Raw genomic sequence first — 26,947 nt, 5'->3', positions numbered from 1 at the left:
GTAGGAAAAGTCCCTGTTGAGCAGATTTACAATACCTTTTATGTAATGTTTACCAAGCCAAAGCTAATGTAGTCTAACAACTATATCAATGCATTCTCCAGAGATGACTGACGATGAAAAATAAACCCATTGACTCCCAATTGTTTTGGAGGAGAAAATAAAGGCAACGAGTATTGAATTCGATACTCCTTGGTACAAGCCACACAGATGGATTAAGGTCAATGCCTGGTTTGTCCTCAGGAAGAATACTTAACAACGTTCCTTTTGTCAGCTAGATGTCCTTAAATTCAGCTCAGTGTGCCTGTCTACAATTCTGTTCTATCAGCAAAACAGCAGTGATTAAGTCAACACTATTTTTCATGGGCTACGGACACATAAGGAAACCTAATATACTTAGGTAACCTGTGAATTTCCCTTGCAGGAAAAAAACATGCAGTATGGCCAACATTGCTAAAAACATGCAAATAATGATGGCAAAAAGCTGTCTAGAAGTAACATTTGAAATGAAACAACCATACTGTTCATCCTACAGATGTTGCATCAGATCTTACCTTGTTCACAAAGTGCACCAACATAGCTCGGAAGGCAGAGGCACCTGAACGTATTAAAACCATCAATGCATGTGGCTCCATTGCGACAGGGGTTAGAGTGACATTCATCAAAATCTGAAATAAAATCATAGAAGGCCACAAAAGTACTTTCAGAAAAGGTCAAAGGATCCTATTTAGTGTAAGGTTGCCAGATAAAGAACAAAACAGCCAGTTACATTTGAATTTCAGGTTTAAAAAAATAACTTTTCAATATAAATATATCCCATGCTATATTTAGGGCTACTTGCACTAAAAACTTATTATTTTTTTAACCTGAAATTCAAATTTAACTGACCTTCCTGCACTTGATTTGCTCAATCTGGCAACCCTAAGAAAATTTCAAAGTTATTCATAGGAGGGTCATTGTTTCCATTGCATTTAGATGGTCACGGGAGCCCTAGAACCGGTAAAGAATTCCCTGGAACTTCCTACCCTCAATCGTGGCTCATGCTCTGATTACCCCACCCGTGGAATACTGAAAATATGTAACTGGCCTGATTGCCTCTGGGCCTCTCTCTCTTTCCAACACATCTTTCATTCTGCTAACTGCCATCTCCTTTAAACACAGTCATGATAATTTACTCTTTGGCTTCCAAACCTTCAGTAGATCCCAACTGCCCAGGGCAGATATCTTCCAAATGTAGTCCCTGGACAAGCAGCATCAGCATCACCTCAGAATGTCAGAGATGCACATTCCCAGGCCCACCCCAGACCTACAGCATTAGACCCTGTGGGGGGATGGGAACAACACCTGGGGCCGCAGAAGCCATGCCCATGATTTTGATGCCCACTGAAGTCAAAACCACTCTACTAGCGTAGGAAGTAAACTCATCGGTACACTGGATTCAGAACCTTCTCAGACCTCTCGAGATCCAACCTGCTTCCAAGGATTTTCTCCCAAACCCATAAATAGGCCTACCTGAGTACTCGCAGTCACCCAAGTGCATCCTGCAGTCCGGGGTGTTTGTGCCTTTGTTTGCTGTGTCTGAGTCTTGCCCCACCAGCTATCGAAATCCTCCCAACTTTAAGATCTTAGGAAGTACCACCTTTCTACCCAGACCTCCATGATCTCTGATGAAACTAATGCTTTATTCTCTCAGCAGTTTGCAATTCCACTAAAGATTTAATTATGCTTATATTAAATAAAAAGAATATTAAAACATATGACTTATACACAATACATGAAGTTCCCAAGAGGTATACAATGTATTGGTGGCTAAGGAAATGGCCTTGGCAATGAGGATATTACATAGCAGTGATACCAAACACTTTTATGATGCTTGCTAAATGCCAGCCACTGTTCTAACAGCTTCACAAATATTAACTCATTACATTATTTTAAATTGACTTTAATGTAAAACAGAATGGGGGCCAAAGAGATGCTTTTATACATATATAGGTAAATATGATACTTAAGATGTAATTATTCCTTAAATGTAATCTACTGCTATTTCTATGTCCCTACTAGTTAGCACACAGATAGAGCTGACTAGTTCCATTGACTATTTTTTTTAAAGACAAACACTCTTTTAATATGAATGTTAAGGATTTTATCTCAGTATTTCTGTGCAATCTAAAGCATTATCCATGGGCCTTCTTTACTCAATCGTAGAAGAAAACCTTTATGGGACCTCTAAAAGGATCACCTGGCCAGTGTATTCTCATCATCTCTTTTCTCAGAAGAAAGGTCTATCCATATTTACCCAAATCAGAACTGGGATCTTTAAAAAAAAAAAAAGAAAAAAGAAACCTAAATAAAAATGAGAGTGAAAGGAACTGATTTAGTAAACAGACAATGATATTAAGGAAGAGGAGGACAACCACCTCAAAACTTAATTGAGGCAGAGGTGGGTTAGGCTGGCCTCTGGAGACACCCAGAGAAGGATCTTGCCCATTTCACCTCAGAGGAGCAAGTTAACTCAAAACACAAAAACTAAACTCCCTCATCTTTTAAATACAGCTTTTTAATGTTGTTTTTTTTGTATTTAATTTGATTATTGATATGCAGATTTGGGGAAGGAGATTAAAATATTTCCTTACTATTTATGCAAGTTTACATTTGTAAAGCCTATCTGGAAAAACTATAAAAAGACACAGTTCACCTCAGAAAGCTTCACTGAGTTTTGGGTATATTAACAAAATTCAGTAAACACCTGTCCCCATTTCCCAGACTCTACTTAAATTACTCTATGATTTTAATGTCATTTAACAAATAATTCATCTACACATGGGTTTCCCTGAAATCCTTTGAGCAATATAAATTCTGCCCCAATATATCTTCTGGAAAAGAATTACACTCTTTCAGACAAGAACATCTTACCAAGTTCACACTGGTCGCCACTGAATCCCGGCACACAGGTACATACATAGGAAGTTTCAGTAGGGTAACAGGTGCCTCCATTAAGGCACGGGTTCGTTTTGCAACGATCAGGTCCTACCATGTTCAGGAAAGTAAGAAAAGCAATTAGGCTCATATCCAGGTTTTAATATATTTTAGCATAAATTGCCACTGATTGCTACCATAATAAAAGCTTTACCATAGCAATTTAGATACTACGCATAAAAATTAACATTAACTTTACTCTCTGGAGTGTTTCTTGGCATTACAACTAATTGTTACAAATTGCATCTATTCATTTCTGGGATTCAGTCATCATTATTTTTAAATGATAATCTGTACAGTATCTGGCAACTAATATATTCTACTGCAGATTTAGTCGGCATGATAATGGCAATTGATTTTAGTCAAAAATGATTACACATATGTGCACAGTGAATGGAAAATGTATTCTTTTAAACGAGGTTAGTTCATGTGAAATGGCTGGATACACAAAACATGCATTCTTTTTAGCAGTTTGGCTTGTTATCGTCATTTGAATTATTATTGCCTTTTACCACTTAATGCTCAGAAACTGTTTTTCTTCGAAAGTGTGCACTGAAGTCTCTTCTGCTACATTAATATGCTTTTTCCAAAAACACGTTCCAAATGTACTCCTTTAAACTATACTTGAAGAAAAGCAACACATAAATTAAACTCTACTGTATAAAAACACACCCAAAGACAAAAATCTCACCTAAAATGAGACTCCCAATTTTTCTGAAACCCCAAATTTTTATTACAATTTTCTTATTAAAACACAAATAAAATCAACAGTCCTAGAAGATAAATGTAAAGGCCAGAGACACAAATTTCTGAGAAGAAACACTTTAAAATGTGTTTCCTAAAGGCAAATACTTTTACAATACTTCAAGCACATATATTATTCTGTGGTATTGCTTGGATAATTGTATTTACATGAGTCACTTCTCTTTATTATTTGAATGCTTTTTCAGAATTGCTTATGTTTCAAAATGTTTAAAAATCCAGGTAAGAGTTGAAAGTCTTACAAAATAATTGAGATAAATAGGCTATATATGGAATAAAAACCATATTTTCAAGAATCTCCAGTCCTGAAACCCTGAAGTAATTACACATGAGAAAAGATATCTACTTAAGGAACACAAACTTAAGGAATATTGGAATAAGCAGGCACTGCTCTAGAAGGTAACTGAATCTTTCCACACAAGAAAGTCGAACTCAAACTTTCCGAGTGTTAGGTAAATTCTGGACAACAAGAAAGACTTGATAGATACTACATTCACATCTATGAGTTCAACATTATAATCAGGTTGCTTCAGATGCTTAGACCTACTTCTTCAAAAATGAGCCCAATATTTCTAAGACTCTTTCTCCTATAGTTCTAAAAATATGCAAAATCTCCCTAGTCATTTTAGCCTTCTGCCTTTGAAAGTACACTGTTTCTCTGTCAAGGATGCCGTCCACAACACATCTACGTGCTGCCCTCAGTGCAAAACCAAAATGACACATATGTGACAGTGCTTGATAAACTGTCATGTGCCACACAAATGTGAAGTATTATTATTATTCCCACCACAGACTCCAGACACCATACTGAGACTATGGGACAAGGACTTGGCAAGAAAGCGGGTCCTTCTGTGAACCTAAAGTAGTTTAGGTTAGGAGAAAAGTTTTGTTTTGATGAATTCTGTTCTTCCCTAAACAGTTTGTATTACTCTCTGAAAGCTGAACCTGCAACAGAGAAACCAGGCAATCCAATGTGAGCTGCTGTTTACCGAATTCGCCTAAAGTCACAATCTGCTTTGCAGTGAAGACGCAAGCTCTCGTTCTAAGTAAATACTGTGGTCTGGATTACTGGTACACATTTTTCATCCATCTGTCAAACCTAACTCTCTGTGACTTAACAATGATTTCTGTATTGTATTTTCACCAACCTGAGGTATTTTCAACTAAATTATAAGAGAATAAATACTGGCCAGATTACTAGGTTATCATTTACAGATTAAATATAGAGTGACAGCAAAAAAAAAAAAAAAATCCATCGACCACCTCTGATTAATTTTATTCATAAAATACTTCAAGTCATTTATAAAAGTTGCACTTTATGATTAATTATTTTACTCTATCTGAAGCACAACAAACAGAAGCATTACTGGCACAAAAGATAACATTGAAATGATTGGGAGAATAATCCTAAACATAGCCATGCTGTAAAACATATTCATTAAAATAAAACATAGTTTCAACAACACAGCCCTTGAAGTACTGATTTTTTTTTTTTCTCTTTATCTAGGTCACTAGGTGGTAATGGCTATTTGTGGATTCCACTGACATTGTTATTTAAATAACATTACTAGAAAATACCCTGTTAAAGAAGACTTCTCACTATTATCAAGCTAGACGAAAAGGAAATATAGTCTACAAAGTAAATATTCCAAGATTTCTGGCTTATAAATCATTAAATGTCAATTATTCACTTTTATACTATATTAACTGGAAACCAGGAAAGAGCAATGAAAAGACCATGACTTTGGAGTGGAGCTGATCTGGGTTCAGATCCCACCAAGGCCACGGTGTGTGTGGCTATGCAACCCCAGGTAAATTACAGAACTTCTCTGAACATCCACATCCCACCATTTTAAGTAGGGATAATAATATGGGGATGATGGTAACAACAACACATTTTTGTGATCATATGAGAGAATCTGTGTGAACCAATATCAAACCCATGCTTTCTGTCCATTCAGGTAAAAAACAAAACAAAACAAAACAAAAAAACACAGAAATCCTCTTTCGACAAGCAGGGCGCAAATACATACCCACTCTGGCTAGGCGCTGTGCTAGAAGCATTAGGCAGACTATCTGGAGCAAGGAAATTACATAAAAGTGTGAACTGATAACTGATATTACACAAACTATAGTGAATGTTTATTAGAGTTATTTACTACTCAAAAAATTTTAAAGGCCTGACAGATTTTGATATTGCCATAATAGCACCCGTCAACGAGAGATTTTTAAAAATGGAATTTTTCCCCCCTGTTTTTAACTAAGATGTATAACTACAGGGCATATGACAAAGCAATATTTTAGTTATGGGTAAAACCAAATTGAATTTTTACACCATTAACAATTTCACTTTTCCTATGTCGCAATCATAGGTTGTCTCTAAAACACAGAAGAATACAAAGAGTATCTATAAAGCCCAGAAATAATCTACACTCACTTTCTTTGCATCTAATTATGGACTCAGTAATGTGGTCTGTCCTATTGTTATGTGAATAACATAAAAATCTCCACTGATTTAATATCACAACAAAGACTATATGCATAGGTGTGTTAGGACCAAGGGACTGTTTCCAAGTTTGGAAACAGATTTATCAATGTTGTGACCTTACCTGGTAAATAGACTGCTGTGCCTTCCACTGACTCTTCATTAATGCCAATCAGGAAACCGGTTTCATTAGAAGTTTCCAGAAGGGAAAATGACGGTGTTGCAAGCTCAGTATTTAACTCTGCAATGCTTACTGTTGCCAGATTATTGGAATCAAGAATCCTCGCCGATACTTTCTCTTCTGATGCTGCTACTGTGTAATCCTCCCCTCTGATCAAAGCTGCTTGTGTTTCAGGGTTTATTTCCAGAGAGGAAGGAATGGTGGGCCTCTCAGAAGTCTGTGGGCTGGGTTGAGGCATGACATCTGCCTCAACTCCATAAACTGCAGAAGCAGAAGTAGAATGTGGCCACAGTGTAGCACCTTCTAACTTAATGTCACCTGTGGTTGTAACCACAGTTCCAGGCTCAGGGGTTCGAATATTGCTCTTCATTGTTTCTTCAGAAAGTCGAATATTGGATTGGGTTTGGGAATCTTGGAGAATCTCAGTTCCGTCTTCAGCAGTCAGTTCTGTGGGAGAAGCCTCCACGTGTTCTAATAACTTAGGATGACTTTCATCTTCTGAAGGTTCTAATCTAGTGTCAGGAGATAAGGATGGAGGCTCGGTTATGGGAAAGAGCTCTTCAGTCAATGATGTGAAAGTCACCTCAATATCTGCAAGTTTTCCTGGAGACCTCTGAGATGTGCCAGCATCTGTACCAGGCAGAGCGCTTGCCGGGGGGTCCTCTGCATGTTCAGAGGCTCCACTGCCTAAGTAGACAGTGAGGAGAGATGATGGTGTCTGAGAGGACAACTTGGCAAAAGCTGAAACTGCTGATGTTGTATCAGTGTAATCTGAGGGATTGGATCCTTCTATCATGTTAGGTGCCTCTGTTAAACTCTGAGCCATAAGGTGCATAGTACCAATACTTACGTAGGGTGTAGGATCGATCAGTGCCTCTTCGGCTCCTGATGAGAATTCTGGCTGAAACGAAGGACCTACATGTTTCTTTTCTTCATACTCATCCCGTGTCTCCAAATGGCCCAATGTTGATATTACTTCACTTTGGTCTGCAATAGCTTGACCATCAGACAAGGTACTTGATTCAAAGACGTCATCCAGGGCTTTTGCTTCAACTTTTGGTTCTTCAGTCTCTGGATTAACTGTGGCAGATGTACTAGGAAGGGGCAGGGATGTCACTGTGGGAAGCAAAATATCTAATTCTGTTTCTATGCTAGGAACAGGGAGCTCAGTTGTGAAGGTAAAGCCCACGGGAGCTAAGTGGCTTCTGTCTTCAGAAGGTATTGATTCATTACGTGTTGTCTGAGTGTAGTTAGCCAGAAGAGGGTCACCAGAGCCCTCAAAGTTTTCTTCAGTTAAAGAAAGGTTAACAGCTACCTCATACTTCTCTTGAACTTGAGTGCTTTCTTCACTACTGCCATGTGGTCCTGATAGTACCTCTGGATCTATGTCCGTTTGCATTCCAAGGATGTCTACATATATAGGTTTAGTGTGATCAATATCTATGATAGTATTTTTATCTGATGTCAGCTCAGGTAGAATTTCAAGGATGGTACTCTCTGTAATTGTCAATATTAAATCTTTGTCCTCTTTGTCCAGATCTATAATGATGTCTTCAGTGGTTTTTCTTCTGTTAGGTTTTACAGTGGAATCCTCAAATCCTCTGAGATGGTCTTGGAAACGATCTGCAGCATCTTCTGTGGACCTCGTGTATGACACTGTATTTGACAGTGTGCTAGTTGGATCAAGGGAGCTTTCATTCTGCTCTAAATGAAGAGGCAGCAACATTGAAACTGTTGGGAATCCATCAACAGTAACAGCTTTAGCACTTGGAACCTCAGGATGTTTTTGCAGGGATCTATCAGAAACAAATGTGGTGCTTCCTTGCCTGGTTGCCTGAGTAGTTCCAGAAGTGTGGACTAAATCAACCATATCCAATTCCCCAGATCCCTCTCCAGAATGTTCATAAAGCAAGTCAGATGGTTTTGGTGCTGATGTAACAAATCCTGTGCCCATTTCAAGACCATAAGTTCTAGCCAGAAAATCAGAGGGAAGTGATGCCGTTTCTTTTGTTTCCGCTGTTGAAGAATTCTCGTTAGAGACTTGTTCGGTCATTGGTGGTAGTCCACTAGTCTGGATTTCTTCTGCCCGACCATGGGTCTGATTTTGAGGATGTTCAGTATCTGTGGAGAAAGTGAGAGGTGCCATAGAAGGTCCTTCAGTTCTGGTGTCACTTAAAATTTCTAGTAAGGTTGGGCTGGACACTGTCTCAATACCTTCAGAGAGGCTGTCTGTTTTGGAAATGGGTGGTCTAACTTCATTTGCTACATCTTCCATTTCCTCATAGTCTTTGGTCGTATCACTTATGAGGCTGGTTTCTAAACTCTTCATGTGATAAGCCTGGGGAGAGAATGTGGTAATGATTTGTTCCATTTCAGTAAAATTCACTGATGCCGTAGTAGCCAAAACTTCTTCTCCTGATCCCAGTCCAGAGAATAAAAGATCGGTATCTGACTCTTTCACTGTGGGCCTCACAACTTTGGGAAAAGGTTTTAGGGTTTCCTCCTTTTGGATTAGAGAATCTGTAACTACACTTTCAGCTGATAAAGATTCAGTCACTGAGGTAGTAGCTAAGAAAAAATGGGATTTTTCGGTAACTTCAGGGAGAGCAGTATAGGGTTCCAAGCCCTTTGCCTCTGGATCTGGAGTAGACACATCAGCGAAGGAAATGTCTTCTTTCTCCATTTCCTCACCAGTACTGTCAGTTCTCTTCACAGTTAGTGTAGAATAATCTGTGGCTCGGAGTCCAGTTTCAGTAAATGTTTGTGAATCAAAAATTGTTTGTTCTGGTGCAACAGAGCTTTGAGGGGATTCAAAAGATTTTGGTTCTTGAATCTTCTCCTCTGATGCTGTCTCACTTTCAGTTCCTTGCCTTACAGGGTTGACTTCTTGCATGGACCATAATTTGGCTGGCTCCATAGTCTGGGGAAAGTTCACTGAAACTGTGCCATTGACTGTCACTTCTCCCTTTTCTGTTGCGGCTTCAGTACCTTTAGCTTCTGCTGTTGGTAAAATGCTGGTCCTTTTATCGGCTTCATTAACAGAACCTTCTTCTCCCAATCCTTGGTCAATAAATGGGGAATCTGTACCAGAAACATTTCCCATAGCACCGGAAAACACTTGGTCCACCTTGCTGCTTACCGAGACCAGCTGCTCACCTGAGCCCTCGGCTGAGGATGTGAACTCTTCCCAGGGGAAGGCGGAAGTGCTGACAGAGGTGCTACCGGGTCCTTCTGAGTCAGCTCTGTGGTTGCTGTGATCTGAAGTAGGTATCACAGATGATGAAATCTGGGTATCCTTAAATGCTGCATCCCCAGAGCCTCCCATCATTACTGTTTCTTCTTTTGCTATAGGGTAAGTTACTGTTGAGTACTCTCTAAAGTCACCACTGAAATCTTCTTCCAAAGGAAAATCTGTAGAAATGCCCTTTATTTCTGGCCCACGATTTTGTTCTCCTGAGACCTCTGAAATCAAGTTCTCTTTGGATGTTTGGCTTATAATTTCAGCCACCTCTCTGTCCATTACAGTGCTCAAAACTAATCCTGTTGGCTCAAAAGGGAATATAGTTTCCACATGGGGAGACAGAGTGCCAGCTACCTCCTTTCTGGTTGGAATTTCAGACTCTAAACTTAATGAAAATGAAGAAACAGTGGCTGTTTCTGGATCAGCAGCAGCTTCCCCAGAGCCCAGCTCCATAGAGAGAGAGCCGGGGCTCCCTGGAACAGTGGACAGCCCCCCCTGAACCCCAGGTTGACTGCTACTGCTGGGCTTAGCAGTCTGTGCCCCCAGACCGTCTAAAACATTCGTTTCTGTAAAGAAAAGAGTGGAACTTGTCATTTCCTTTTCAGATTCTGTGGGTTTTGTCGAGGACATAAACCTGTTCCTGGTAGTAGATGATGAATCGCTAGATGTAGCTTCACTTGAGCTTTCTAATTCAGAGAGTAAAATCAACTGATCTAATCTCTGTGTAGATGAATGCACCTGAACTGTAGACGCTGTACCTGGGGTTCCCTCCTCCTCATCTTTCCTCTTCTTTCCCTCAAAAGCTGTACTGAAGACCCACTCAGAAGTGTCTGTTTCCCCTCCAAATTTGGTAGGCACGACTTCTGCAGAAGGTCGTTGAGAAATGGAATAAACGGTCGTTGCAGGAATATCAAAAAGACCTTCTGTGATCATGATCTTGTTGGTGTCTAAAGTAACCAGCATATCTGTAGTATTTCTCTGTGATAAATCAGTTGTCACAGTGAACATTTTATTTTTATCTTCTTCTGCTTCTCCAGAGCCTTCTGGAAATGGGATTGAAGGACTCCCTGAGAGCTCTACATTTTCTCTAGGGGTTATTTCTACCCAGTTTTCTACAGTGGGCAGTGAGCCATCAGGGAGGGCATTTCCTATGAAGGCAACCGATACTTCCTCTGAAACATCGGCTGACACAGAACTTGGAACTATACTTGGAGTATATGTGATAGAAGTACTTTTATCTGCCTCTTCACCAAATGTTCCTTCAGGAGCTCTTGAAAAGATCATTTTTTCAGATTCTTGGTCAATGGCAGCATCTCCTGAAGACTCTTCAGAAAACAGAGATATAGGTTCTATATGTTCATGGATCAGATTATCAAGTTCAGGCCCCCTCTCTGTGACCGATTCTGGCCCCTCTGTGGCTTCTCCCTCATGGAATGGGACTGTGGGGAAAACATCAGGCTCACCACTTGAAAAATGTTCGGGTGTTTCAGGGTAAGTGTCGGGCTTCCACGTAAGTTCAAGCGACTCAGTTGTTTCTTGCGATTCATTAGGCTGCACGGCAGTAGACAATCCGGGATCGGCTACCACAAACAGATGCGTTTCACTTTCACTGCTGTCTGAAAGATTTTGAGAAGGTGCAACACTCTCAAAGTGGCCACGCCTGGCTTCTGCTGCTTCTGGGTCCTTGGGCACCGTGGTGACCAGCTGTTTGCCGTTAATGTACTGCACTGATGGGGTGGTCGTCACGTCAGTAGCATTTGCACACTCTTCGTCTTCGCCTTCGTCTTCTTCACTGTGGTACAGATCTATTTCAATTAACTCGGGTAAAATTTCAGCAATTAGATCGTGCTCTGGATCTGTTTCTTCACTACAAGGTTCATCTTCTTTAGATTCTGAATCTATTGGATGACCACTTACACTCAAATCACTCATTCGACCTGAAAAAAACAAAGAGTTTTCACAATACTTGAATAGAAGATTTGGCAGCGTACGACAGAAGAAATCGATAGCAAGGCTGGCTGATCACACTCATGCACACAAGGAAGGATTCAAATCTTTTCACATAAAGTGCAATCACCCTTCTACACATGGTTTTCAGTCTCCAAATCTGTGGAGTCACATTAACAATAGGAAAAATAAATCCAATATAAGATTATAGAAACAGGTTATGAGAACTCTTCAACATGTCTAACAAAGCAAGGCCCTTAAAATGAAACAAGGAGTCACAGATGTACATTGTAATCATGAAATGTGGGAATTCATATGCATGTGAACTGAAAAAAAAAAAAAGAAAGAAAAATTAAGACCATTTGGCCAGATCATACAGAAAAAGTAAGCGATTACTGTTTTATGTAAGGGGAGGCTGAGACACCCTCTATTCAATAAGGAAATGGGAAGAGATTCCTTCTCTTGCCATAATCTGTCCTAGAGAAGACTGTTTTCAGAAAAGTAAAAGAGAGGTTTCTTTATAGCCTTTTCAAAGTGCATCAACAGTCCCTCCCCAGTGTAACAGTAAGACAAGATTTAGCTGCGTAGGCTGCAGCCACAGACCAGACACCAGGACAGGAAGCCCTGCATGAGGGGCTCTGCGCAGGGAGAGCTCATTGAGAACACCAGGAAGGAAGGAAGGAAGAGCCCACCACACTTTACACCTTTGTCCTTCATGAGGCAATCTGGATTGGGTCAGTTACATACACTTCTTTTTATTAACACTTTCTCCAACGGGAAGTTCAGGAGTCACACCTTAACATCCGAACTAGCATACTTTAAATAACACGTAGCCTCAGAGCACTCCCTAGATTGTAAATTGCTATAAAGTACCAACCACTAAGCTCAATGGGCTCTTCTGCTTCCAGAAATACACCAACCAAACCCCTTGTCTGGGCATCAGGAAGGAGGAAATTCTGGGCCCTCACTTTTATCAGAGTGGAATTCAGTTGTCCAAGAGAGTTCTGCCACTACAGCTGTCCTTGTCCCAGTGTCACGGCAAAAGGTGCCTGTGCATGCAAGGACCCATGAAGAAGACAAAGAGCAGCATGGAAGACTGCACAGTGTCTCGCTCTCCCACCCCAGGAATATTGCTGCAGAATTCATATTCGGCCGAGCCCCAATTCATGCCACAAATGCTCAGGCGAAACCTGGGCAGCTTACAGAAGGAATAATTACGACGGAGCCACCCCTGTCCCCCAAAATTGTTCCTGTAGCAAGCCGCCACTCCTTTCCACGCATGAAAGGATCAACATCTAGCATTTACTGATAAGTCGGACGTGGAAAAAACCCTATTGAGAAGGAACGGGTCTTGCCTGTATTCTTTATGCATCAAAATAAATTCAGAAGTGTATGAACTATCAATAAAAACTCTAAGAAACTCCTCTATGTTTTTAACTATGGTTTGCTTAGAAAACCAAAGACCACAAGACTTTTATGGAACTGGAAGACATATACTATATTTACCTTTATCCCTTTGGCCCTAATAAAAGCAAAAAAGAAAACTCTTTTCTGTATCCCATCACATCTTCACTGCGTAATCTCCATAAACTATTACTTGCATAGGACTGGGTTATTCTTACTCTAACCGTATGTCCTATAACCAAATCTCCTTCTCATTCTACCTCAGACATTCAGCCTTTCAACTATGGACACAAGAGCTTATGGGTATTCAAATGAATAAAAAATACTTTTACCATAAGAGAAGGGAGATCAATGCATAACTCTAGTACATTACAAAAATATAAAATGAAGACAAATGATTTCTGCCACAGATGCTGTAACAACTCCTAATTGCCAAACAAGAACATGACTAAATGCCTTACATTTTTTCAAAAAAATATAATTAAAAGCATAAGCTCATTCACTATTAGATCACTGAAGTTGTTACTGTGATATTACAGTATCTCATGGTGTATATGTTTTAAAAGAGGACACTTTTAAGATCTTCAGATAATAACACCTCTTAATATGGCTTGCAATGAAGACCACTGTTTTGCTATGAAAAAAATGTGTGATAATATATACGCATATGTACAGATATGTATATGTGAACACGTTTTAAATGCCTTTGTACAAATGAATCTTTGGAAATATCACATCAGTAATTTTATCTAATCACCAAATTAAGTAGTCTTTCATTGCTAATACTATTTTAACATAGTTGAGGTAAGCCAGACTCAGTTAAACTATTTTGTACAACTTTATAGCATCTAACTGGAGCTTCAGAAATATGCATATCTTCAATTGTTAATACTCTCATTTTACATTCAACCTTTTGCATTAGGTTTCATGAGGTGTAAATAAAACTAGAATTCACATCAAGAAGTATCACACACACAGATGCTAAATTCACACAATATCTTTCATTTAAATATGGAAAGAATTTTAAATAAGAAACATAGGTCTGTGTCAAGCATATAAAGAATCCCCACCACATTTTGTACTGTTTTACAAATAATGGAGATAAAACTAACCATTCAGCCAAGCTTCTCCAAACAAACATGGGATAAATAAAGAAATGACTGCTTAATAGTGTTTATTTATAAACTCCTAGGCCAGGAACAGGATAAACAACACTCATTGCCTGTATAGGTTTATATAGGTTTCTACATAAATTCCTTACTTAAAAAAATAGTAAAAAAAGAAAACCTGATATAAACATATCCCATGATCTTCTTAGTGAATATAAATGGAGGTCCCATCAATGTAGGATGTTGGTGGCTCTAAAAATTAGTGGGGTGAAGAAAAGCAGAGAGAGAGAGAGAAGACACTAAGGTATGTCAGTGTATCAACTATCAGTGTGTCAAAGGAACCGACATGTCATGATGTTCACTTAGATGTTTTACAAAGGAATGAATAATTTCAAATAAAATGTTTCCCCCACCCCCAGGATAGAAAACAAAGAAGAACTATAATTGTAAATCAAAAATTTATATAATAATTTCATTGACTATTAATTCTTATTAAATCTACTAAATTCAATTAATAAAAGACCCTGGCATTCACTTTATATTCTCTCATTTTAGTTCCAATGAACAAAGTGTAACATTGTTTTAGTCCAGTTTCCACTTGGATAATGAACTTCAACATTTTCTATTGCACATGAATCTACAGGGACTTCCCTTAGCATTGTAGACTATTGTATCAGAATATTTTACTAAAAGATTCAACTGTTAGATGCAATATATTCCATTTTGTAACCTAAGTAAATATCACAATATTTCAATCACAGCAATACAAACATAGCAGAGTTGGCCTTTGCATATTCTTCATGAACAGTCAGTTTCATATTGGTTTTTGCACACAAAATTAAATTCACTACCACAACCGTGCACGCCACCCAACTGTATTATCTTCCCAGAAGACAACTGACTGCATAAAATACATACCTATTATGTATCAGACTGTATTGCAGACACTTGCTTACCAACTCTATAGAGACCTAGGACCTCCAAGAATATCTTCCAAGTCTGTTTGTCTGTCTGCCTGCCTCTCTCTCTCTTTCAAACAGATGCTCTTTCCAATAGGTTAGAAAAATGGCCTTACTAAACTCTTTTCTCTTCATTTGAAAAGGAAAATTTTTGAGTGTACATATTGCAAACTATCAATCATTACATTTAATCTAGGATTCCTTCCTGCACCTGCCTCCCAAGTATCTGATCTGACTTGCTTTCAGAATAGTAGAAAACATAGAAACATCTTAAGCTGTTTTGTCTCACGCTTCTCATTGTACCACGAGGCTGGCAATCACCAAGGATCACACTAAACAGTGACTGGGAAGAAGAGATACATTTTAAAAAGTGCTCATTTGATGTGTATCACAAAAATGTTCTACTAAAGGGGAATTCTTAAATAAAACAGATACAAAATAAGAGTTGAAATTACTTTGTTTCCTTTTCCCCTAGTCTCACAATTAAGTGACTAATATTCATTGTTTAAATAAGTTGTGTCAGCTTCCAAATGGTTTCATCAGATTTCTTAATATTGTTTTGAGGGTGAGGGAAATGTTCATTATCTAGGGCTTTAAAGGTAATTTCTTTCCACCAACAGATTCTCTACAGATCAATCTACATTTTATTCTGTCAGTGTGGCTAGTGTGTTCCCATACTTTTAAAATCTCACAGGGGGTGTGGAGCTCTGAAATCTGCCCAGTATGGATGGATGAGTTCTTTCCCACCACCCCATACTCCTGTCATTGCTACCTGACATCTCACCCAGATTGTATTTGCTCCTTTTTGTGATTCAGTCTTTTAAAATTACTTCTTCATCCCTCGTTCTTGTTACTACCCCCACCCACCACACATGTTATTAGAGAGTTATAAGTACTATCATTATTGCAAACCATAAAAATTTCTTTGTGGGGTGTGGTGGGGGGGACACCTGTGCTATTGTAAAAGCAAAAAAAAAAAAAAAAAAAAACCTCATGATCTGCTCTATTTCCTATTAACAGTGCAACCTAATGGAGTAATTAACGTTCCCAGCTCTTAGATGAACAAGTCCTTATAAAAGACTCTCTATTTTAGAATTTTATTCTAAGGATAATATAACTTTTATTTGGATTTCAAGAGTCAAACCACAGAACTCTACACAGTGTATGTATAATCTGTTCTATGTTTATATGAATATATTTTTACAGCTTGACTTGAATATACTAGTACAACAGTTAATAGATTTTTTAATGGCATTTCACACAACGCTTAATTGCGAGCTGACCTCAAATTATTCACCAAGTATTTTTAAGTACTTCATGGCAGAATTTTGTGGACATAGCACAATCTTCCAGTCATGATGTTAGCAGACACAAAATATAGTTGCTAAGATGCACAGGCAGCTGGCTAAAGTTCATATTCTCTTTGGGGAATTTTACAATATAAGTTTAAGAGGTTTTAATTAAATATAACTATATACCAATTTACTCAGCAGAGATATATTAGGATCACATTTCTTTAGTAAAATGGATTTCATTTTAATGTGCAACAAAAATATTTTGTTTCCTTATTTTAAAAATACAATAGGCAACCATACTGAAGTGCCTGAGCAATACTTACAGAATTTAGAGAAAGTTTGAAGTTCTTTAAGATGTTTATATGTTTTCTGACACACACTTATAGGTCCAACAGCCAGACAGAAACCAATGCCTCAATTTCATTCACGTTTGATGTGTTCTTAACTTAAAATAAAATGCTGGCACCTCAGGAAGCAAAGACAATCACCTAATATAAATTCCTTTTTTTTTTTAAGATTTTATTTATTTGAGAGAGAGAGAGGGAGAGGGAGAGAGGGAGGGAGAGAGATGGCGTACAAGCAGAGGGAGGGGCAGAGGGAGAGAAGAGAAGCAGACTCCCCACTGAGGAGGGAGCCCCATACAGGCTCAATCCCAGGACCCTGAGATCACCTGAGCTGAAACCAGATGCTTAATCCACTGAGCCACCTAGGCACTCCCACCTAATATAAATTTCAATCAGATTGTTTCAGACATCCTAAATTCCCCCAATATTTTCCAAAATTTGAGACACTAAAAATAGTGCCAACTCAATATGTTACAAAAATTGACATTAGTAATCAAGATATAAACACCCTCCCCAAATCTCTTCAGATATTTTTGCATCCTTAATTAATTACCTCAATAACTGAAAATCAAGTGATATTTATATCAATACTCAATCTCCCCAGAGATGAGAGAGATTAAAGGTTGGGAGACCGGCATTAGATTCTGTGACCCATATCTCCCTATTAACTCTGCTAGCCGAGGTTCATTTGGTGAAACTCCCAAGCATGTTATCTTATACTGACAGCCTCCTCTTGCTGAGCAAGGAGCTCGGTATTTCTCAATTCATGAATTTTATACTCACAAAGAGTAATATTTGTCTATAAACAACATAAGCGTTTCTGATGGCCTCAAATTTAAGAGACAGACATGTTATGAGGATGATAAATGGGAATCACCTCTTTTCCCCAACTTGAGATAATCCACTAATGATGCTGTTCCTTCAAGTGGAAAGAATGTGTTTAGATACAGTCATCTGGTCTAAGTGCGCTTAAGGAGATATCACCAAGTGTGGCCCATTCTTACTTAGAAAAAAGGCCGAGGGGACTTCACAACTTCCAGTTTTTAAAGAGCAAGGGCTTTCCTGGAGACCATAATCAAGTTTGGGACCTTCAAGCATTTCTGAACAGTAAGAGAAAGAGCTATATGAAAGAGAAGTAAGCCGGGTTATTTAAATTTAAATATTGCTTAAAAACATAACAAATAAACAAAAACCAGCAAAAGGCATTACACTTACTATCTTTTTCACTTTAGTTCTCCAACACTGTCAAAGCCTTTGATAGATGACAGATAGATAGGTACCAAATATCCTAACACCAGAAAAACACTTCGGTCAGGATCAAGGGTTTAAAGTTTAAGTAAAAGCTTTGAGAAAAGTAAAACAACTGCCTCCCCTAAATAAATATGTTTATACTTCCTTTCTAAGACCTTTAAATTATAGCTGGTAAGATAAACTTTGCCAGACACCATGTTATTTTTAATTATGTTACTCCTTTCTTCAAAAGTCAACATTTTCCGCTCACCTCCTTCCCCCGACCTCTTCACACAGGGTGCTCGAGCAGTCCCATTGACTGTCCCGTATTTATCCTTTCCCTTCAGTTCTGTGTTAGAACTCTCTGCTTCTCTGCCGTGGAGCCCAGTAATTCCACGTCCCTTTCTTATTATCCTCCTCATTCGCTGCTCAACTTCCGTTCAGGAAGAGCCCTCCCACCCTCAACTTGAAATGCTTCACAAATCCTCCTTTGAACCTCACCCATGCATCTATGAATGATCCAGCTAAAGCCTCAGTTCTCCAGGACATCTTCTCTAAAACTCCTCAGCCCAAACTGGTTGTATCTTTGATTTGTATGCCACAGGACTCAGGTCATATTGTTTCTTATTTATAAATTCCTTAGCTGTGTTTATATTTTTGTCTCACCTCCCATTCTAAATTCTGTATTCCGTAATTAAAGTGAGTGAAGGGATCCTTTAAACACGAATGCCCTTCATACTCTGGCCACACAGCCTCTCTTTGAGAATTTTGTTAGAAGAAGGTCTGCTCAGTTTTTTATCACCAAGAAAGAAAATGTTTACTATTAGAGTTCAATACTTCCTTTGAAAAATGTGAACTTTAGGCTGAAGAAATTGTTGTCTTTTGATTGCAGTAGTGGATCGAATTCTTAAGCCACAACTAAAGAACCATACAGATAACACAAACAGTAAAGACTCTTCTGGATAAAATAATCCAGATAATCCAAATGTGCAGACACAGTTTCATTTTTTTTTTTTTTTATCATTCACCTTATTCCAAATCCAGGATTCCATATAGGCTTGTATCAGGGTGGTAATCACCGTTTTTCCTAATGTAAATGTATAATGAACAAAGTCACTTTGGTAGTAGAGTCAAAAGAATCCCTAAGCCATAACCATATGTGTTTCCTTATAGTTTCCATGTTGATATAGAGAAGGTAACATGGATACAGCAAAGTGAGATATGCAGTCTGGGTAATTCAAGACATATTTTCCACCCCTTGCCATTACTTCTGACTCAATTATAATTATTCCCGAAACTTTTAAAAAACATGTATTTTAATGATATTTAATTTTATTTTCTTCCTTACTTACAGATGCCAAGGTTCATTTTAACACTTGTGACAAAAGCTACACTTCCCAAAATATGATCAAAGAACACCATTTCACTCAGAGGAGACTGAATCAGACATATTCTTTTTCTCCTTAAAATTGGTAAAGTACAGCTTAACTGGCAGAGGCTTAAAGCATCCCCTTCCCCAGGAGTGTCTACTTCAGCCAGCTGTCGGCAGGTCAGAAAGCCTTTACTTTACTAATGTTCAACACTCACTGTGTATCAAAATCACATGAGATGCATTTTAAAATACAGATATCTAGTAATGAAAAATAAATGAAGCAAATTTAAGAAAAGAAACTAACAGAAAGTACAAATGCCCGAGTCCCCCTGCCAGAAATCCAGATTCAGGTTGTCTGATGAGGGATGGGGACGTGGGCATTTTTACTTAAAGGCTCCCTGGTCATTCTAATAGACAGCGAGGGTTGAGAAGCAGTGTTGGCAATATTTATGCACTGGGCCATTTCCTGGTGTTTCTCAAACCCCCATGATCAGAATGGCGTCACTGTTGGTTAGCTGCCTAGTGCCTGGTTAGTTTAGCTCTGGCCCACTCCTGCCCCCCTGCCCTGGGGCAAGCTGGGTGGTTGCTCAGTGAGGGAATGAGTGTCCAGAGTTTCCTGTGAAGCCAAATCTAAAGATGCTTCTTCTATTAATTTATTTCATATTAAGTCGTTTTATCTTTTTACGAAAGCAAGCAAATAGCCTTTATTGTATGTTTTTGCTTACTAATTATTTCAAGTTGCCTTCCCTATTATGCAATGGATTGCGTTGTCGTCTTTTCTCCAGCTACAAAATAGCCTGATTGAATGACTTTATTTCAACACCTCCAATTATCTCCTGGAAGTGAGTGTGAAGAGATGGGAGAAGGATGTTTCATCTACAGATAGGAAAATGGCTTCCCTACAGAGCAGAGCAAGGTGAGAGTGCAGCATAGTGAGAAATGGTGACTACACTATATTCTGTTATACTCTACAGAAATATACCTTAATATATTTCCTTTTTCCCTTTCTCAACTTAGGAAAACCAAAACCTTCAGAAACTTCCTCTTCACAGCACATGGCCAAAGCAACTAAGTCACCCTGTGAGAAACCAAGAAGACTATGGCACAAAGCCAAAGGATGAAGCCACCAGAAGCCAGTCAAGGTAGTGTGTAGTGATTACACATGTGTGCAAGCAAATCTGGGCATGATATCGTGACATGATAGATCAAATTTTTATAGACACAGATGCTGAAATATAATTAAACTTTTCCTCCCACTCCAGAGATTCTTCCTTTCCTGTTTACACTTTAAATTATTTATGGAGAAATACTTTGTCCATTATCGCAATGATTCCAGCAAGTAGAGGGTTCATCATAATTTATTTTCCTCCCAAGAATCAAATCATTCTCTTTAAGAACAATTACAGTCTTCTTGCCAATAGATAGGTGTTTTCCTCCTGATTCATACTCAAAAGGTCTAAACACCAGCATATCTCTCTAAGGAACACCATTTTTTAATATAATAAAATAGGTTCTCAGTTGTTCACATGATGCCCTAGGATAAAAAACTATTTTACATTCTCTATCACCTCAAGTATGGTGTTAAAAATTCACAGCACTTTGATACAAATGAAAAAAATATACAACAGTTTTCACCAAAACACATCCCCAATCCCTACTCTGCAGCCAGGGCCCCCTTCTTGGAATCATTCTACCAATGAAGCAAATGAATAGCCAACTCTTCTTATACCTGACAAACTGACCTCACTGAGGTGTAACGTTATACATTTCGTAAACTGATACAAATAGGCAATGCCTTATTAAAAACATACAGTTTTCAGCTTTACCTCATTAAAATGAAACCTCAGAGAGCATTTCTTTTTCCTTTTCTTTTATCCCTATTGCCCCTCTCACGACGCATGTCTCTCCCCTTGGCTACATCCCTTCCCTCAAAAATGTTCTGAACACTGCCTGGGCCCATGAATACATTTTTTTATTCATTGCACAAATGAATGATCTAAGAGCTATTAAGAAAGAAGAATGTAATCCCTGTGTAGAGAACTGGGGGTTTCCTTGACAACAACAAAAAGACAGCAGGGAATGCCCATGTATTCCATGAATATGCAAGAAGAGACTAGGCCTAGTACCTGGAAAAAATTTATAAAGAATTTGTAAAAAGATCTTTTTCTTTGGAAAAAAAATTAAATGGGTGGTTATCAAAATCATAAGCCCAATTCTCACACATGAAAAAAGAGCAGAAAGCTAATGAATTCTACATATAGGTGCTGTAGAATCAATACTACATTTAAATTTTAAATAAGGGTTGCAGCTGCTTCTGATTTGCACCCAAAATGGCATCACCCTAGACAAACACAATTCATAGAGGATTAAAATTTTAACAAGCTCTTACAGTCACGTAGATACTATAGTACAGTTATTTGGTTCCCTGTGGTCTAAATCTTGAATTTTAAGATAATTCAATTTTTTTTTTTTTTTTTTACCTATTCACCGTACAAAACAATCTAAGTGTCCCTACGTGTAGAAGTCCAGAATAAAATACCTGCTAAAGCAGAGAGGGGATTAATTTGTCCTCAGTAGCCCTCATGTGCCAGGCACTATGTGGAGTGCTTTGTTGTCATGGGAGGATTAACTGTGTGATGTGCCTACCACAGCGACGGACAAGCCCTTGAAGAGATCCCTTTCTCCTCCTAGCAACCTGGTGAGTTTGTAGTCTTATTATACATTTTAAATGTTATAACAACTGAAGCCTCCGGAGATAAAACAATTTTTAAGACCAAACAGATGGAAATCACAATGCTGACAATGAACCCAGGACTGTTTCCAAAGGCTCCTTCCATGATGTCAACTGCCTCTGCCATGGATTTTATGGGGCTAACAGACTACCCATCCACGTTCATTCAGAGTATCACAGAACCTGCTTCAAAAATCGAGTTCTAGTGGAGTATCTTGTGCATGGACCTTACTTGACTACTTGTTGAATAAACGAGAAGACATTTGTTTGTATATTATACATATAGGTGTGTATACATGTATGTGTGTGTATGTATACACTTGTGATAATCTTCCTTGTTTCATGACCCCTGTGATTTGGGAAAAAGCGTATGGGTCAAAGTTTAGGAAATATTCCTTCTATATAATAATAGCCATTACATCTATTTTACTGGCAAAAAATTCTGACAAAGAACTTAAGAAATTTCCGGGTCCACACTGCAGGTAAGCAAAGGAGAGACCGACTCCAGACTCTCCAACTTCTAGCTCTTGCTTCTGTAATAATACTGAGTCAAAAATCACTTGAATTAAGATGGCATAAGCCTTTAACTCACCTTTTATCATACACAGCCCACTCTTTAAAAAGTAGTTTCATGCCATTTAAATTTACAAGTGTGTAACTCTGAACCATGATAGTTCATGGGAATATATTTTGAAAAGTTAAACATACTTAACCTACGGAAGATGCTATATTTGACAAAAAGTCTGAATCACTGAAGAACAGGAAGGTAGTATGAGAACACTCCCTCCTGAAAAAGTTGGCTGAATATCTGGTGTCCACCCACCTGTATAGGTTCCTAGGTGAACACTAAGAAGGTATTCATCTCCTGAAGTGGGCCATGCCCCTCTGTCATCCCAGTACTATTTAGAAAAATGCCTGATTATACCTGTGGCTCCTTAGTTCCACTGATGAGGCTCTGTTGGGCAGCAAGGGGCTACTGACAGGTTTCCAGTAATTTGTTTTTGATCTTCCTCTCCAACAAGGACCAGCTGCAGTTTCTCCCTTCTCATGAAATATTCTCTGACTTCCCTGTCTTCAGTGATTCCTTCCTTCGCTGACCTCAACCGCCATTTATCGTTGGTACCACGTTACCTAGTGTGTAACTGTATGTTTCCGTACTGTAACCAGATCTGATTGTGTTAATCCTGGCTCCCCAGAATGCACTTAAAAGTCCTTGGGAGCAGGGCCTGTGGTTTATGTTTATTTTGTGCCTCTTTTAGTATCTGTCAAAGGATGAGGCACGCTGTAGCTTTAACTAGAGATAAATCTTGCTTGACCATGCTCTGCTAGAAGACAGTGTATGCCTCTCTCGAGTTCATTGCCAGTGACAGCTAAGTGCTATTTGTCTTGAGATAATGCCCCACCCTCAGAAGTAGTTTTGATGACTCTAACTTATAACTGCAAATGCTATTTTCAGAAAGAAGAGGCTCATGTTAGCAGATAACAAAGGTCTTTTTAGCTATCTGTGGAACACGTCTTTTATTAAACTTCAACCTGTGAAGAAACAATTTCAGTTTCTTAAATTTTTCCTTGAGGTGAGTGGGTTATCAAACATTCATAGAGCATTTTAAAAATGGAGGGTCTATTGTGTTTGTATATGTGTGTCTACATGCGAGTGGTGTGCACATGTATGTGTGACACATACAAGATACTTCACTTACAAGGACTTTTTAAAAAGGTAACCATTGATCTGCAGTATAGGGTTAAACTCACTAATAATTCAGAAACACACTAAGGTCAATTCTTTCCTTCGAAGTATAGAAACAAAGGGAAGATAGCCTCTTCCCTTTTCATGATTTGACTAATAGAAGAGGAACTCAATCCTTTTCTGGATTTCAGGCAGTGAAGGAAGGATGGGAGAAGCCATCCTAATTCCCTGCAGAAAAAAAAATGTGCTTCTCTGGCAGGGAGCCACAGCGGGGCCTACCAAGGAGAACCACTCATGTGTGCAAGCACCAGCCCCAACCAATTTCAGGGATGTGCTCCAAAATTCTGCAGGGAAGAAGAAGCCCAGACCCAGGGCTACCAATTTCATGATGCTGCTCTCTTGCCATGGCAGGTATCAGAATAGCATACGTGGCCCCCCATATTAGCAGCAAACTAAACCTAAACGCATGCCTCCATTTGCCCATCTGCGATACTTTCCTTAGTTGTCTCACAAATGATCTCTGAAGCTTAAACATGAAAATATACGTAAACCATGCCATGAAAGTATCAAACTCTGTGAGCATGATGATGATTTAGCTCTGCACATTCATGTGATATTCTGAAAGGTAACTACGTACTACCTTGATGACACATAGGCATCAATGAGATTGAAACTAGATTTGCAGGTGCCTGGGTGGCTTAGTCAGCTAAGCATCTGCCTTCAGCTCAGGTCATGATCCCAGGGTCCTGAGATTGAGCCCCAAATCGGGCTCCCTGCTCAGCTCCTGAGCTCCCTGCTCGGCCTGCTTCTCCCTCTCCCTCTGCCTGCCGCTTCCCTTGCTTGTGCACGCTCTCTCTCTCTCTCTGTCAAATAAATAAATAAAATCTTTGAAAAAAACAAACCCTAGATTTGCTTAATTTGCTTTATTCCTCATCATACGAAGTTATTCAAAGGTAAATATCAGTCAATGTGTATGATGAGAGTGAAATAAAGTATTGATAATCAGACCAATTTAAAAAATGTTTTTACATTAAAAAAAATCAGCTCATTCAGGAATGAATAATTGTTGCTCCTTTCTTTTGAATTAGCTAGATGGTATTATTCTTTTTCTAGCCGTGGTCTGAGGTACATGTTAATTTAGAAATTACCACAAGGTAAGAGAGAGGTCGCAAGAAATTGGGGATCCTGATCTCTTTTCTCAAATGTTAAACAGAACAGTGCAGTGTTGCTGGCATAGTGGTGAGCACTTTGCCTATCAAATATTAACCAGAACAGCCACTCTTTTATCTGCTCAAAATATAGTGTTCCTAATAAGATTTTGCTTGAAGAAGGGAATCTGCTCCTATAATAAAAAATCTGAAAGTAATTTTTCTCCATAATCAATTCTATCAAAGTGAAAAATATGTAATTTTGAAAAGTTATATGAAGCAATCCCATATAAACATTGCCTTTTAAAAAATGATGACTATGCTTGCAATTAGATAAATATTGCCATTTGCCCAGGTGTCTATCTCCTATTCTCAGAGCCAGTGTCCCTTATTCTTCATCCTCTCCTCAACACCTTTAGCTTTGTGTACATTTCTCCAAACCACAAACAAAAATGCAGGAGGAATTAATCATATGAGAGTTATTTCTCAATGATGAAAGCAATAAGGTGCCACAAATTTCAATACAGAAACTGAGCAAAATGAATTCTAAGATAGAGGCCAAAATTATCTTTCTCACCATCTCATTAATCTCTAATACCATTGCATTAATAATTTTATCCATATCTTAATATCTGTATCATTTTAGTTTAATATTGGCTTTACACCTGCCTTACACTTAAGATATAAATTATAAAACTAGCAAAAAAGAATGCTTGATGAAACAAATAACATCAGGCTGGCCTGACAAATAGCATGGAGTATATATGAACTCATTTAAAAAAAAAAACTAATAAACCATCTATTTTAAGGTTATAACTACGAGCATTTACATAATAATGTTTGAATTTAATATCTGTACATTTCCAAATAATTCTTTGGTTTAAAGATAACAGCACACCAGTTTTTAAAACATTCACGGTTTTGTCACACCAACCGGTGACATTTTCGATGATTTACAGGAGCGCTCTTTTAAAAAAAAAAAAAGTACAGAATTGAAGAAACTCTTCCCACACCACTAAATCCTGTAGACTTCATACGTGTTCACAAAGAAAACCTTTCAATAATTTTTCAAAATGCAGGTGTGCAAATTACTCCTGAAGTAGACAGGAGTCATGTTTTCAGTATCCCCTGAACCACTGTTAAACACACCCCATAGCATTTTTCAGCTCATAAAAGTTTTATGAGCTGAGAAGTTCCTTCAGATTTTTTTTAACTGCTAACTACAGTTGCCCTCCAGCAAGAGCACCCTAAGTTGCTATTAAGATCCATTTCAGCAAATATAACATAAACGTGTCTTGAGTAGCATGTTTTGTTTCATAGGAGTTAAAAAAAAATCAAGATTTATATGACTTGCTGAGCACAGCAAAAAACTATGAATGCTTTGGTTTAGTGTAGCATGGGTGGTATTTTTGCTTACTTGGATATAACAGTACATGTAGAGGTCAGTTCTATGTTTGTGAATAGATTTATACAAGTTCATACATGAACCAAGGATTTTCCAATCTGGAAAAATGTACCTCGATACATAAAGGCACATATGTATTTTCCTTATTAATATACACCTGCCTTAAAACCCATTAATTTAACATCTGCTTTAACGTTTTCCCTTGCCAAAGTTCAAGATGCTTGAAAAATTAAATTTCTCATAGAAAACAAGTAAAATTAATAAAAGTAAGCAGTTGGATCTGAATAAACCTCATTGTCTTGTCAAGACAATAAACAATGCTTTTAGTCTTAAGAAAGACATACATAAAGTATACAAAAATGATAGATGAAAGAGAGAGACAGAGAGACGGAGGGAGGGAACTAGATAGATACAGGCTATACCCCGTCCCGCCCCACCACACACACACTGGAATCGCGTCCTGATGGAGAAACCCAACAACTCCCTGTCCATAGAGTTTTCTGACCTACTGTTATCAACGCTGAAGAAAAACTAGACAAGCAAATCATGGTCCGTGTTTTAAAAGTGGAAGAAGGAAGAAGACAGACCTAGGCACATCTCCCAGACGCAGGTGAACAAAGTTAACAACTCCAATTTAAACACGCACCTTTGTATAAATGGTTTCTGGGTCAGGT

At 38.4% G+C, this 26,947-nt stretch overlaps 1 protein-coding gene across 2 annotated transcripts in view; it reads right to left on the bottom strand.

Annotated features, from left to right (window-relative positions):
- The window catches only part of VCAN (versican), a 113,266-nt gene that overhangs the window by 31,652 nt on the left and 54,667 nt on the right, over positions 1–26,947 (bottom strand). For both annotated transcript variants that reach the window (XM_025866736.2, XM_025866737.2), the window contains 3 exons: positions 6,345–11,579; positions 2,911–3,024; positions 552–665 (listed from right to left, as the gene is read on the bottom strand). In XM_025866736.2, coding sequence (XP_025722521.1) covers positions 552–665; positions 2,911–3,024; positions 6,345–11,579 — 5,463 coding nt within the window. The remainder of the gene's footprint in view (positions 1–551; positions 666–2,910; positions 3,025–6,344; positions 11,580–26,947) is intronic.

Source organism: Callorhinus ursinus, unplaced genomic scaffold (genome assembly GCF_003265705.2).
Source record: "Callorhinus ursinus isolate GAN/ISIS: 27379988/994484 unplaced genomic scaffold, GSC_fseal_2.0 scaffold3, whole genome shotgun sequence".
Taxonomy (NCBI): domain Eukaryota; kingdom Metazoa; phylum Chordata; class Mammalia; order Carnivora; family Otariidae; genus Callorhinus; species Callorhinus ursinus.
This window is presented reverse-complemented; position numbering and strand designations above follow the sequence as displayed.